Source organism: Dreissena polymorpha, chromosome 15 (assembly GCF_020536995.1).
Source record: "Dreissena polymorpha isolate Duluth1 chromosome 15, UMN_Dpol_1.0, whole genome shotgun sequence".
Lineage (NCBI taxonomy): Eukaryota > Metazoa > Mollusca > Bivalvia > Myida > Dreissenidae > Dreissena > Dreissena polymorpha.
In genome coordinates this window covers 4,163,648-4,177,398 of record NC_068369.1, presented here as the reverse complement: position 1 = coordinate 4,177,398, position 13,751 = coordinate 4,163,648, and the positions used below count along the sequence as shown (strand labels likewise).

General features: G+C 38.0%; 1 protein-coding gene across 2 annotated transcripts in view; it reads left to right on the top strand.

Moving 5' to 3' along the window:
- The window catches only part of LOC127859861 (protein Aster-B-like), an 86,814-nt gene that overhangs the window by 59,560 nt on the left and 13,503 nt on the right, over nt 1-13,751 (top strand). For both annotated transcript variants that reach the window (XR_008039497.1, XM_052397430.1), the window contains exons 12-13: nt 4,419-4,628; nt 7,859-7,934. Coding sequence is in view for 1 of the 2 variants with exons in the window: in XM_052397430.1 (XP_052253390.1) it covers nt 4,419-4,628; nt 7,859-7,934 (286 nt within the window). In the remaining variant the exon portion in view is untranslated. The remainder of the gene's footprint in view (nt 1-4,418; nt 4,629-7,858; nt 7,935-13,751) is intronic.

Below are 13,751 nucleotides of genomic sequence, written 5' to 3'. Positions count from 1 at the left end.
TTATGGTTTTTGTTTGGTATTTTGTGATTTCTGATTTCAATTGTAGTAATTCGGACATTCACAAATAGCTAACTATATTTAACTATATTTGTCATAGAGAATGAATCCTTGGATACAATCCTTTCATAATTTAAGAAAACAAAAATCACTCACTGAAGCTAAGATGGTATATTTGAAAGATAGTGCTGTATACCATAATTGTGGTTTGACATTTTCAAGTATTGTGTTATTAACTTAATTATTTTGGCAAACATTGTTTTATAATTAAATAATTAAATGAGGTTCTCATGAAATTTGTACCGATTTGCTGATGTATGATATGCTGATGGTAATTATGATGAACAACTGCCATATCTTAATAAAAGAACATAAAAATATGTAGAATATTATTAGCTTTATAGTCATTACACTATTTAAGCAAAAATGATATGTTTGCCTTTAACAGAGAATAATTTTGTTAATGCACTCGAAGGAGGGCATATAGTGATCGGACCGTCCGTCTGTCTGTCTGTCCTTCCGTCACTTTTTGCCTTTAGATTTCTCAAAATGCTCATAACATCTATGTCCCTTGAGATATAACCTTCATATTTAGTATGCATGTGTATATGAACAAGGCCTTTCCATAAGCACAAAATTTTTGACCTCTGTGACCTTGACCTTGAACTTAGGGTCCGCATTTAGGTTTCGAAATCTGCATTTCGGATTCTAAAAATGCTCATGACTTCTATGTTCATTGAGATAGAACCTTCATATTTGGTATGCATGTGTATATTGACAAGGCCTTACCATACGCACACAAATTTTGACCCCTGTGACCTTGAACTTAGCGTCCGCATTTAGGTTTCGAAATCTGCGTTGAGGTTTCAAAAAATGCTCATAACTTTTATGTCCTTTTAGATATAATCTTCATATTTGGTATGCATGTGTATATCGACAAGGCCTTTCCATACGTACACAAATTTTGACCCCTGTGACCTTGACCTTGAACTTAGGGTCCGCGTTTAGGTTTCAAAATCTGTGTTTAGGTTTCGAAAAATGCTCATAACTTCTATCAAAGCGTTTATAGGGGGCATATGTCATCCTATGGTGACAGCTCTTGTTTATTCAAAAGATGAAAATGCATACTTCACTTTATTTTTAGCTCACCTTAGCACAATGTGCTCATGGTGAGCTTTTGTGATCAACTTTTGTCTGTTGTGCGGCATCAGCATTTGCCTTGTTAACACTCTAGTAGCCACATTTTTTGTCCGATCATCATGACGTTTGATCAGAAGATTTGTCCCAAATAATCTTGGATGAGTTTTAAAATGGTTCTGGAAATTTGAAAAACATTGCTGCCAAGGGGCGGAGCATTTTTCCTTATATGGCTATATATGGCTATACTAAAACCTTGTAATCACTCTAGAGGCCACATGTATTGTCCAATCTTCATGAAATTTGGTCAGAATATTTGTACTAATTATATATTGCACGAGTACGAAAATGGTTCTGGTTGGTTGAAAAACTTGGCCGCTATGGGGTGAGCATTTTATCGTATATGGCTAAAGTAAAACATTGCTAACACTCTAGAGGCCACATTTACTGTCCAATCACTATGAAACTTGGTAAAAAGATTTGTCCCAATGATATTTTGGATGAGTTTGAAAATGGTTCTGGTTGCTTGAAAAACATGGACGCCAGAGGGCAGGGCATTTTTCCTTATATTTCTATAATGGCTAGTTTTGTTAAACCTTGTTAACACTCAAGAGGCCACATTTATTATGCCCCCCTTCGAAGAAGAGGGGGAATATTGTTTTGCTCATGTCAGTCGGTCCGTCCGTCTGTCGGTCCGTCCACCAGATGGTTTCCGTCCACCAGATGGTTTCAGGATGATAACTCAAGAACGCTTAGGCCTAGGATCATGAAACTTCATACATAGATTTATCATGACTGGCAGATTACCCCTATTGATTTTCAGGTCACTAGGTCAAAGGTCAAGGTCACAGTGACTCGAAATAGTAAAATGGTTTCCGGATGATAACTCAAGAATGCTTAGGCCTAGGATCATGAAACTTCATAGGTACATTGATCATGACTAGCAGATGACCCCTATTGATTTTGAGGTCACTAGGTCAAAGGTCAAGGTCACAGTGATTCTAAACAGTAAAATGTTTTCCGGATTATAACTCAAGAATGCTTACGCCTAGAATCATAAAACTTCATAGGTACATTGATCATGACTGGCAGATGACCCCTATTGATTTTCAGGTCACTAGGTCAAAGGTCAAGGTCACAGTGACTAGAAATAGTAAAATGGTTTCAGGATGATAACTCAAAAATGCTTACGCCTAGGATTATGAAACTTTATGGGAACATTGATCATGACTGGCAGATGAACCCTTATGATTTTCAGGTCACTAGGTCAAAGATCAAGGTCACAGTGACTAGAAATAGTAAAATGGTTTCAGGATGATAAATCAAGAATGTGTGCACCTAGAATCATGAAACTTCATAGATACATTGATCATCACTGGCAGATGACCCCTATTAATTTTCAGGTCACTAGGTCAAAGGTCAAGGTCACAGTGACTCGAAACAGTAAAATGGTTTCCTGATGATGACTCAAGAATAACAAGGCCTAGGATCATGAAACTTCATAGGTACATCAATCACGACTGGCTGATGACACCTATTGATTTTCAAGTCACTAGGTCAAAGGTCAAGGTCAATGACAAAAAACTTATTAACACAATGACTGCCAGTACAACTGACAGCTCATATGGGGGGCCTGCATGTTTTACAAACAGCCCTTGTTATATAATCTTCATAAAACTTGGTAAGAAGATTTGTCCAAATGATATATTCGACAAATACGAAAATGGTTCCTGCTGGTTGCAAAACGTGGCCTCTATGGGTTGGGGCATTTTTCCACATATGGCTATAGTAAAACCTGGTCAACACTCTAGAAGCCACATTTAGTGTCTGATCATCATGAAACTTGGTCAAAAGAGTTGTCCCAATGATATCTTGGATAAGTTTGAATGTGGTTCCGGTTGCTTGAAAAACGTGGCCACCAGAGAGCTGGGCATTTTTCCCTCTAGAGGCCACATTTATTGTCAAATCTTCATAAAACTTGGTCAGAACATTTGTTCTAATGATATCTTGGATGAGTTTGAAAATGGTTCTGGTTGGTTGAAAAACATTGTCACCAGGGGCGGGACATTTTAATGCCCCCGGTAGGGTGGCATATAGCAGTTGAACTGTCCGTCAGTCAGTATGTGTGTAATACTGTGTGTGTATGTCAGTCTGTCCGTCCGTCCGAAAAAAACTCTAACGTTGGCCATAACTTTTGCATTATTGAAGATAGAAGCTTGATATTTGGCATGCCTGTGCATCTGACGGAGCTGCACTTTTTGAGTGGTGAAAGGTGAAGGTCAAGGTCATCCTTCAAGGTCAAATGTCTAATATATGGCGTCTGTCTTTCCATCCGAAAACTTTAACATTGGCCATAACTTTTTCAATATTGAAGATAGCAACTTGATATTTGGCACGCATGTGTATCTCATGGAGCTGAACATTTTGAGTGAGGGAAGTTCAAGGTCAAGGTCATCCTTCAATGTCAAAGGTAAAAGAATAAATAACAAAAATTCAAAGGGGTGTTCTCATGAAGCTGCACATTGTGAGTGGTGGAAGTTCAAGGTCAAGGTCATCTTTCAAGGTCAAAGTTAAAAATAATAATAATAACAAAAAAATCAAAGCGGCTATCTCATGAAGCTGCACATTTTGAGTGGTTGAAGTTCAAGGTCAAGGTAATCCTTTCAGGTCAAAGGTCAAACACAAATAAAAAAAATAATTTCAAAGCGGCGCAATAGGGGGCATTGTGTTTCTGACGAACACATATCTTGTTCCTTATATGGCTACAGTAGAAACTTGTCACATTCATTGTTTAATCTTCATAAAACTTGGTCAAAACATTTATTTTTATGATATCTTGGATGTGATGGAAAATGGGTCTGGTTGGTTGAAAAACATGGCCACCAGGGGCGCGGCATTTTTCTTTATATGGCTTTTGTAAAAACATGTTAACACTCTTAAAGTCTCATTTATTGTTCAATCTTTATAAAACTTGGTCAGACCATTTGATCTAATATCTTGGATGTGATCGAAAGTTGTTCCTGTCTGTAGAAAAAACATGACGGCCAGGGGGGCGGGGAATTTATCCTTATATGGCTATAGTAAAACCTTTTTAGCACTCTTAAGGTTACATTAATAGTTCACTCTTTATGAACTTAGATCATTTATTCTAATTATATCTTGGGCTGCACAGAACACGTAAGTTCCTTTGTATCTCAGGTAAGCTACTAAGGGCCTTTCAGGCCCTCTTATTGATGAAGTAATACAAATTAAGCTCTCTTTCAAATTATTTCTTTGTTTTCAAGGTGTACATCTGCGTAAAGAATGTGAAAACCAACAGAAAGTGCATTCACAGCCTACAATAGCAAAGCGGAAACTTAGAAAGAGGCGTAGCCATGGGTTACGAAGCACAGCTGTAGCTGAAATGTCATCTGCTTCACGGCAGATGTCAAGGTCAACTTCTCGGCAACGATCTCTGGTGGAAAATGTCGCTTTGCCCCCCACTCCTGTCAGAAGTAGGTGTTTATTTCAGTTTATTAATATGTTTTGCAATATATTGATACAACAAAGAGTGTTTTTTTGGCTGATTTAAACAATGAACATGACAATTTTTTTCTATTCTATGTGATCTGACAATATTTTGGAAATTTAAAAGCAAACTATATTTTTATATGCTGCATTTGGGACCAGGACATTTATTCAGTGGCTAAACAACAATAATGTTGTGTATTTAAAGCCAGCAAGTTTCATTAATTAAAACAAAATGTACATAATGGTTTTTATGCCCCCATTTGAAGAAGGATCCATAAAGAAGGTGCACTGTCTGTCTGTGTCTAAGTCTCACTGTCTAGATGTCTGTCCACAGATTCTTGTTGCAGCCATGACATTTTTAACCAGGTTTTCCGAAGGAATGAACTGGTTATTAGATTGGCGAATGTCGGCGGGCGGGCAGGAGGAACAAGCTTGTCCGGGCCATAATTATGTCATTCATTGTGAGATTACTAGATACATTTGTTCACAATCATTGGAGTGTGTCATGAGAAAAAATTACGTCGGTATCTCCAAGGTCAAGGTTGCCATGACTAAAAATAGATTGAATTTGACACAAGGGGGGTAACAATGCACATTTTGAATTGTCTCCCTTTCTCAGACTTTTTTTTCAAATTGATAACCTGGTTTTGTGACAATTTTGCCCCTTGTTACATATAATGTTGGATTTTAAAAGAACTTGGCGAAAATGAAAACATCATCCTGTATCTCATGTAACACACCCCTCTCCCTACCTCAAAGGTCAAAAATCAAATGTGGGGGCATCTGTATCATATGGACACTTGTCTTGTTCATTGTTACCAGCTTCTTAAAGTACTTAATTTGGTTGTTTTATATAAGAAGTGATAGAAATGAAATGCAAATTATAAGGTTAGTAATTATGAGTTTGAAAATTCTTTAAACAATATTGCAGTATATAAATTTATCAGGTCTGTAAAATTGTCACTTTAGGAAATACTGTCAACCGATGCCAAGGTGAGGTTAACGGTATTTTTCCAAAAGTTGACAAATTTACTGTCACCCTGTCAGACATGTAATATTTATTTTATTATACCGAAAAAACTATTCAAACATGAATAATGTGCGCTGCGTTTAACTCACTGGATCTTGATAAGACATTTTTTTTTATGTCCCCCACCACTATAGTGGGGGACATATTGTTTTTGCCCTGTCTGTTAGTTGGTTGGTCTGTTGGTTTGCGCCAACTTTAACATTTGCAATAACTTTTGCAATATTGAAGATAGCAACTTGATATTTGGCATGCATATGTATCTCATTCAGCAGCACATTTTGAGTGGTGAAAGGTCAAGGTCATCCTTCAAGGTCAAAGGTCAAATATATAGCTTCAAAGCGGCGCAAAAGGGGACATAGTGTTTCTGACAAACACATATCTTGTTTTAAATTTACGTCAGATTTGGTCGTTTGTTTACAATGGAAATGCAAAAATGCGTGCTGTGCATGCGGGAATGGGACATTATAATTGTTTACTATTCAGCATGTAATTGCTAACAGTATTTTGTGGACTGTAATTTTTTTCCCGCTGGGTCTGACAGTAATTTTATGTCATGATGGCCTATGGGAGTGTAGCATTGTGAACAAGGGCTGTTTGTAAAACATGCATGCCCCCCATATGGGCTGTCCGTTGTAGTGGCAGCCATTGTGTGAATACCTTTTTTGTCACTGTGACCTTGACCTTTGACCTAGTGACCTGAAAATCAATAGGGGTCATCTGTGAGTCATGATCAATGTACATATGAAGTGTCATGATCCTTAAGGCAAAAGCGTTCTTGAGGTTATCAACCGAAAATCATTTTACTATTTCGGGTCACCGTGACCTTGACCTTTGACCTAGTGACCTCAAAATCAATAGGGGTCATCTGCGAGTCATGATCAATCTACCCATGAAGTTTCATGATCCTAGGCGTATGCATTCTTGAGTTATCATCCGGAAACCATTTTACTATTTCGGGTCACCGTGACCTTGACCTTTGACCTAGTGACCTCAAAATCAATAGGGGTCATCTGCGAGTCATGATCAATCTACCCATGAAGTTTCATGATCCTAGGCATATGCGTTCTTGAGTTATCATTCAAAAACCATTTTACTATTTCGGGTCACCGTGACCTTGACCTAGTGACCTCAAAATCAATAGGGGTCATCTGCGAGTCATGATCAATGTACCTATAAAGTTTCATGATCCTAGGACTAAGCGTTCTTGAGTTATCGTTTGACAACCACCTGGTGGACGGACCGACAGACCGACCGACATGAGCAAAGCAATATACCCCCTCTTCTTCGAAGGGGGGCATAATAAAAGTGAGATCTAATAACAGGAAATGTTGATACGTTACCAATTAATTTTTAACTGTATAGATAGAACTGAAATGCATTTCCATATTATTTACTCTATTATGCTCCTCCAAAATTTATTTTGGGAGGAGCATATAGTCGTCGCTTCGTCTGTTCGTCCGTCCTTCCATCTGTGCGTCCGTGTGTCCGTCCATGCACAATTTTTGTCCGGGCTATTTCTCAGCAACTAATGACCGGAATTCAATGAAACTTTATGGGAAGCTTCACTACCAAGAGGAGATGTGCATATTATCAGCGGGTTCTGGTCAGATGATTTTTCACAGAGTTATGACCCTTTGAAGTTTTCCATTAACTGTACATTTAGTGCAATTCTTGTCCGGGCTATTTCTCAGCAACTAATGATCGGAATTCAATGAAACTTTATGGGAAGCTTCACTACCAAGAGGAGATGTGCATATTATCAGCGGGTGTTGGTCGGATGATTTTTCACAGAGTTATGGCCCTTTGAAATTTGCTTTAAAAAAATACTTGTCCCCTCAACTACTGTGCCCTCAAGACGTTCCTTTTATCTGAATATATAGTGCAATATTGTGACAAAAAAACAACTTTGGGGAGCATCACCTGTCTCCGACAGTTTTTTGTTTACTGGTATTGGATATGGTATCATTATAACAATTGGATGATATTTAAACCAAATAAAGTCATTTGATTGGTCTTTCAAAGATTATGTAGCCAACAAAAACAGAAAAATGTTCTTTTACAGGTTTGTAACTTAAAACTATTTGTTATGGTTGCTTTACATGGAAAACAAGTATGAATGTATCTAATAAAGTATTTTAAACCCATAATGTCCTCGCCCTTTTGTAATGTTTTCTTTGTTTCTAGATGTGGCCACATCCCAGAAGGAAGAAAAGCTTTTACGTATGAACACAGACACCCTCATCAGAGTTGTGTGCTTCATGTAAGACATTACCTCTCCATTCAGAATCCTGAATCATTTAAGCGCTGTTTTATTGAGCTTTTCATATCCAGAGAGTCCCCTCCACCACAACCCCACCCCTCCACTTTTTAGCTCACCTGAGCGATAGCTCGAGGTGAGCTATTGTGATCACTCAGCGTCCGGCGTCCGTCCGTCCGTCCGTCCGTCCGTAAACAATTTGTAAACATCTTCTTCTACTAAACCATTGAGCCAATTTCAACTAAATTTCATGTGGAGCATCCCTAGGTCATGGGACAAAAGAATTGTTAAAAAAAATTTGATCGCATAACCAAGATGGCCGCCATAACCATATATGGTAAAAACCTTAAAAAATCTTCTTGTCAGAAACCGCTCATCAGATTTTCAAAATATTTCACAGGGATGACCTTTGAGGGCTCCCCTGAAAAAGTTGTTCAAAGAAATTTGATTCGTCAAAAAACATGGCCGCAGGAGCTCGTTGAACTTTGCATGTTTATTCGTTTTTGCATATTTTGTGAAAACTTTCAAAAATCTTCCACATTTTTTGTCCGATCCTTTCCAAATTTGCACAGTGTCTTTATATCAATGAGGACACGAACCCTACAAAAAATGAGCATTATTGGTCCATGAAGTACAGAATTACCTCCCCTTGAATTGAGAAAATGGTGTTTATGCAATAAAGTCCAAATTTTTCATCCAATTCTTTCCAAACTTGTAAGGATTTAGCATGGTTCAAACAAGGGAAACAACTACGGTTTATGCATGTTCTTTTTATTACAGATTTGCCTCCCTTTAATTCATTCAAAATCTCATTTTACAGCAGAGATTCCAAATCTGACCTGTAAATGAGCCCCATATTTACTGCTGGTGCTATGTTACCTTTTCCCATTTGATCATTCTTAAGTATTGGTCTTGTAATGCTGCTACTGCTACTGCTACTGCTACTGCTACTGCTACTACTACTACTACTACTACTACTACTACTACTTCTACTACTACTTCTTCTACTACTACTACTACTACTACTTCTACTACTACTACCACTACTACTACTACTACTACTACTACTACTACTACTACTACTACTACTACTACTACTACTACTACTACTACTAGTACTGCTACCACCACCACCACCACCACCACCACCACCACGTCTACTATTACTACTTCTACTACTACAGCCACTACTACTACTACTTTTACCACTACTACTACTACTACTACTACTACTACCACTACTACTACTACTACTACTACTACTACTACTACTACTACTACTACTTCTACTACTATTTCTACTACTACTACTACTACTACTACTACTACTACTACTACTACTACTACTACTACTACTACAACTACTATTACTACTACTACTACTACTACTACTACTACTACTACTACTACTACTACTACTACACCACCACCACCACCACCACCACCATTCACAGTGACAAAAAACGTATTCACACAATGGCTGCTACTACAACTTATAGCCCATATAGGGGGGCATGCATGTTTTACAAACAGCCCTTGTTTCTATGGGATTTTAACCACAACTGTTCATGTTTATCTCCGACACATATTTGTAGGTCACCTGTCATGAAGTGACACGGTCAGCTTATGTGATCGTATGATGTCCGGCGTCCGTTGTGCGTGCCTGCGTGTGTCCGTTCGTCCGTCCGTCAACAATTTGTTTGTGTAGACAGTAGAGGTCACAGTTTGCATCCAATCTTGATGAAATTTGGTCAAAATGTTTATCTTGATGAAATCCGGTTTGGGATTGTATTTGGGTCATCTGGGGTCAAAAACAAGGTCACTAGGTCAAATAATAGAACAACCTTCTGTAGACAATAGAGGTCACAGTTTTCATCCAATCTTTATGAAATTTGGTCAGAATGTTTATCTTGATGAAATCTGGGTTGGGATTTTATTTGGGTCATCTGGGGTCAAAAACTAGGTCACTAGGTCAAATAATAGAAAAACCTTGTGTAGACATTAGAGATCACAGTTTTCATCCAACCTTTATGAAATTTGGTCAGAATTCTTGATGAAATCTGGGTGGGATTGTATTTGGGTCATCTGGGGTAAAAATCTAGTTCAAATAAATAGAAAAACCTTGTGTTGACAATAGAGGTCACAGTTTTCATCCAATATTTATGAACTGTGGTCAGAATGTTTATCTTGATGAAATCTGGATTGGGATTGTATTTGGGTCATCTAGAGTCAGGAACTAGGTCACTAGGTCAAATCATAGAAAAACATTGTGTAGACAATAGAGGTCATAGTTTTCATCTGATCTTAATGAGTCAGGTGAGCGATTCAGGGCCATCATGGCCCTCTTGTTACTGGATATGACTGAGAAAACGTTCTCGTGGAACATCATTTATATGATTTTTATGCCCCCGGTAGGAGGGCATATAGTGATCGGACTGTCCATCCGTCCGTCCGTCTGTATGTCTGTCCGTCTTTCCCTCACACTTTGCGTTTAGGTTTCGAAAAATTCTCATAACTTCTATGTCCCTTGAGATGTAACCTTCATATTTGGTATGCATGTGTATATTGACAAGGCCTTTCCATACGCACACAATTTTGACCCCTGTGACCTGGACATTGAACTGAGGGTCCGCGTTTAGGTTTCAAAATCTGCGTTTTGGTTTCGAAAAATGCATATTACCTCTATGTCCCTTGAGATATAACCTTCATATTTGGTATGCATGTGTATATGGGCAAGGTCTTTCCATATGCACACAAATTTTGACCCCTGTGACCTTGACCTTGAACTTAGGGTCCGTGTTTAGGTTTCGTAATCTGCGTTTAGGTTTCGAAAAAAGCTCATAACTTCTATCAAGCGATTATAGGGGGCATAAGTCATCCTATGGTGACAGCTCTTGTTTCTTTTTAAATATATTTGTACGAGATTTGATTTGAGATTTTCTTTTTTTAATTTTTTTTTCCTGTTTAAATTCTTTTATTCATTCCATTATATATATACATACATAATTTACAAAGTAATGCACATTCATGTAATAATCTACCATATGTAATGTGTTTTCACCATATCATTTAATTCATTACACAATTTGGATTAATATCATACATCATTCAACCTTTTTTACTTCATTGACTTGACTTAAATATTCTTTATGTACATCACAATAATAAGTGCGTCTTGAACGAAGAAATGTTTTGATTAACCACAACAATTTAACTATGGTTACAAGTTCAAACTAGAAATGGCGCGGCAGAGGCCGACGCGTATCCCCACGCCGAATGTTTGACCTTGGTGTGCCCCAGGGTTGGTAATGGGGCCATGCATAGCTGAGATTGACCGTATTGTCATAAGAGAAGTTCATCATCAATTAGAAGTGAATTGGTGTAGAAATGAAGAAGTTATAGTAAAAGGCAATTTTGGGTGGGTGTGACATATGTGGGCAGGGCGCCCCAGGGTTGGTAATGGGGCCATGCATAGTTGAGATTGACCGTATTGTCATAAGAGAGGTTCAGTATCAATTTGAAGTGAATCGGTGTAGAAATGAAGAAATTATAGTAAAAGGCAATTTTGGGTGGGTGTGGTCTATGTGGGCGGGGCGCCCCAGGGTTGGTAATGGGGCCATGCATAGTTGAGATTGACTGTATTGTCATAAGAGAAGTTCAATATCAATTTGAAGTGAATCAGTGTAGAAATGAAGAAATTATAGTAAAGGCAATTTTGGGTGGGTGTGGTCTATGTGGGCGGGGCCCCAGGGTTGGTTATGGGGCCATGCATAGTTGAGATTGACCCTAATGTCATAAGAGAAGTTCAGTATCAATTTGAAGTGAATCCGTGTAGAAATGAAAAAATTATAGTAAATGGAATTTTTTGGGTGGGTGTGGCCTATGTGGGCGGGCTCCCCAGGGTTGGGATTGGGGCCATGCATAGTTGAGATTGACCCTAATGTCATAACAAAAGTTCAGTATCAATTTGAAGTGAATCCGTGTAGAAATGAAAAAATTATAGTAAATGGAAATTTTTGGTGGGTGTGGCCTATGTGGGCGGGGCGCCCCAGGGTTGGGAATGGGGCCATGCATGGTTGAGATTGACCGTATTGTCATAGGTGAGGTCCAGTATCAATTTGAAGTGAATCGGTGTAGAAATAAAGAAGTAAATGTAAAATAACCTAAAAAAATGAGTGATAATTTCTGACGCGGCCCCACCCCAACCCCTATAACTTTTGACCCAGGGGTCAGATCAAAATTCCAAATAGTGCAGGGTCGCACATACGCTCATATCTACCATGTGTGTAAATTTCAAGGTTCTAGTGCTTTTAGTGTAGGAGGAGATAGTGGCCAGGACGGACGGACAGACGGACGGACGGACGGACGGCGGAGATCACCACAATATCCCCACCTTTTTTTCAAAAAGCGTGGGGATAATAAGATAAAAACCAATCATGTATAATTTTACAAAACAATCAATTTAAGTTAATGATCAATATGCACACAACATAGTCAGATTTGATCAAGTAAAACAAACTTTGCACAATTCAAACATAATGAAAGTTAAAGAGAAAACTCATTTGCCAGTGTTATTAAATAACAAAGTTTGGATTTACAATCAGATGGCAGTTTACAAATATTATTAATGGACATTTATGATCAATATGCACACAACATAGTAAGATTTGATCAAGGTAACAAACTGCACATATCATAAATTATGTAATGAGAGTTAAGGACAAAACCCAATTATGTATCATTTGCTTGTGTTGTTAAATAACAAAGTTTGGGTTAACAATAAGAGTGCAGTTTACAATCAATTAAAATCTATGTTCAATACGCAAACAACATTGTAAGATAATCAATAATTTTTATGCCCCCAAAGGAGGGCATATAGTGATCGCACTGTCCTTCCGTCCGTCTGTCTGTCACACTTTGCATTAAAGGTTTCAAAAAATGCTCATAATTTCTATGTCGCTTCAGATGTAACCTTCATATTTGGTATGCATGTGTGTGGACAAGGCCTTTCCATACGCACACAACTTTTGACCCCTTTGACCTTGACCTTGAACTTAAGGTCCTGGTAAAGGTTTCGAAATCTGCGTTTAGGTTTCTAAAAATGCTCATAACTTCTATCAAAGTGTTTTTCGGGGGCATATGTCATCCTATGAAGACAGCTCTCGTTTCTGTTTCATCTATTAAAATGTATGGCCAATAGTTTTGACATGGACAAAATGGTTCTATTGTTTCTTTTTTTCTTTGCAATTCATTTAGGTGAAGGACATGCTCATAGACATATGAGTGTAAACTGCGGTATCTGTCTAACATTTCTATATCAGATAATATAGTTTATGCTTAACTCTCACCATGTGTTTTGTTAACTGCCTAGTGCAACATTGTTTTCACCTTGAAATTGCAAAAAATGTATATTTCCTGTCAGTTTTTTTTATCTGATTTTGGGGAAAGGGCCTGGACTTTTTTGAGGAGAAAAAAATCGTGCGAAATGCCATTTTTGGGGGGGAAAATCATGCGAAACGCCGGATTTTGGGGAAAATAAGGAAAGTGTTAAATGATCAATTTAACATATTTTATTGTATATAAAACAAATTCAAGGCAACAGATAATTATACCCCCCATTACTGGTAATGGGGACTATATAGGAGTCACTTTGTCGGTCTGTCTGTCCCAAAATTTCATCTGATCTTCACCAAACTTGGTCAGAAGTTGTATCTAGATGATGTTTAGGTCAAGTTTCAATATGGGTCATGCAGTGTCAAAAACTAGGTCACGAGGTCACTTAGTGTGTTTTAAATAGAAAGTTTGTCCGGACCATAACTA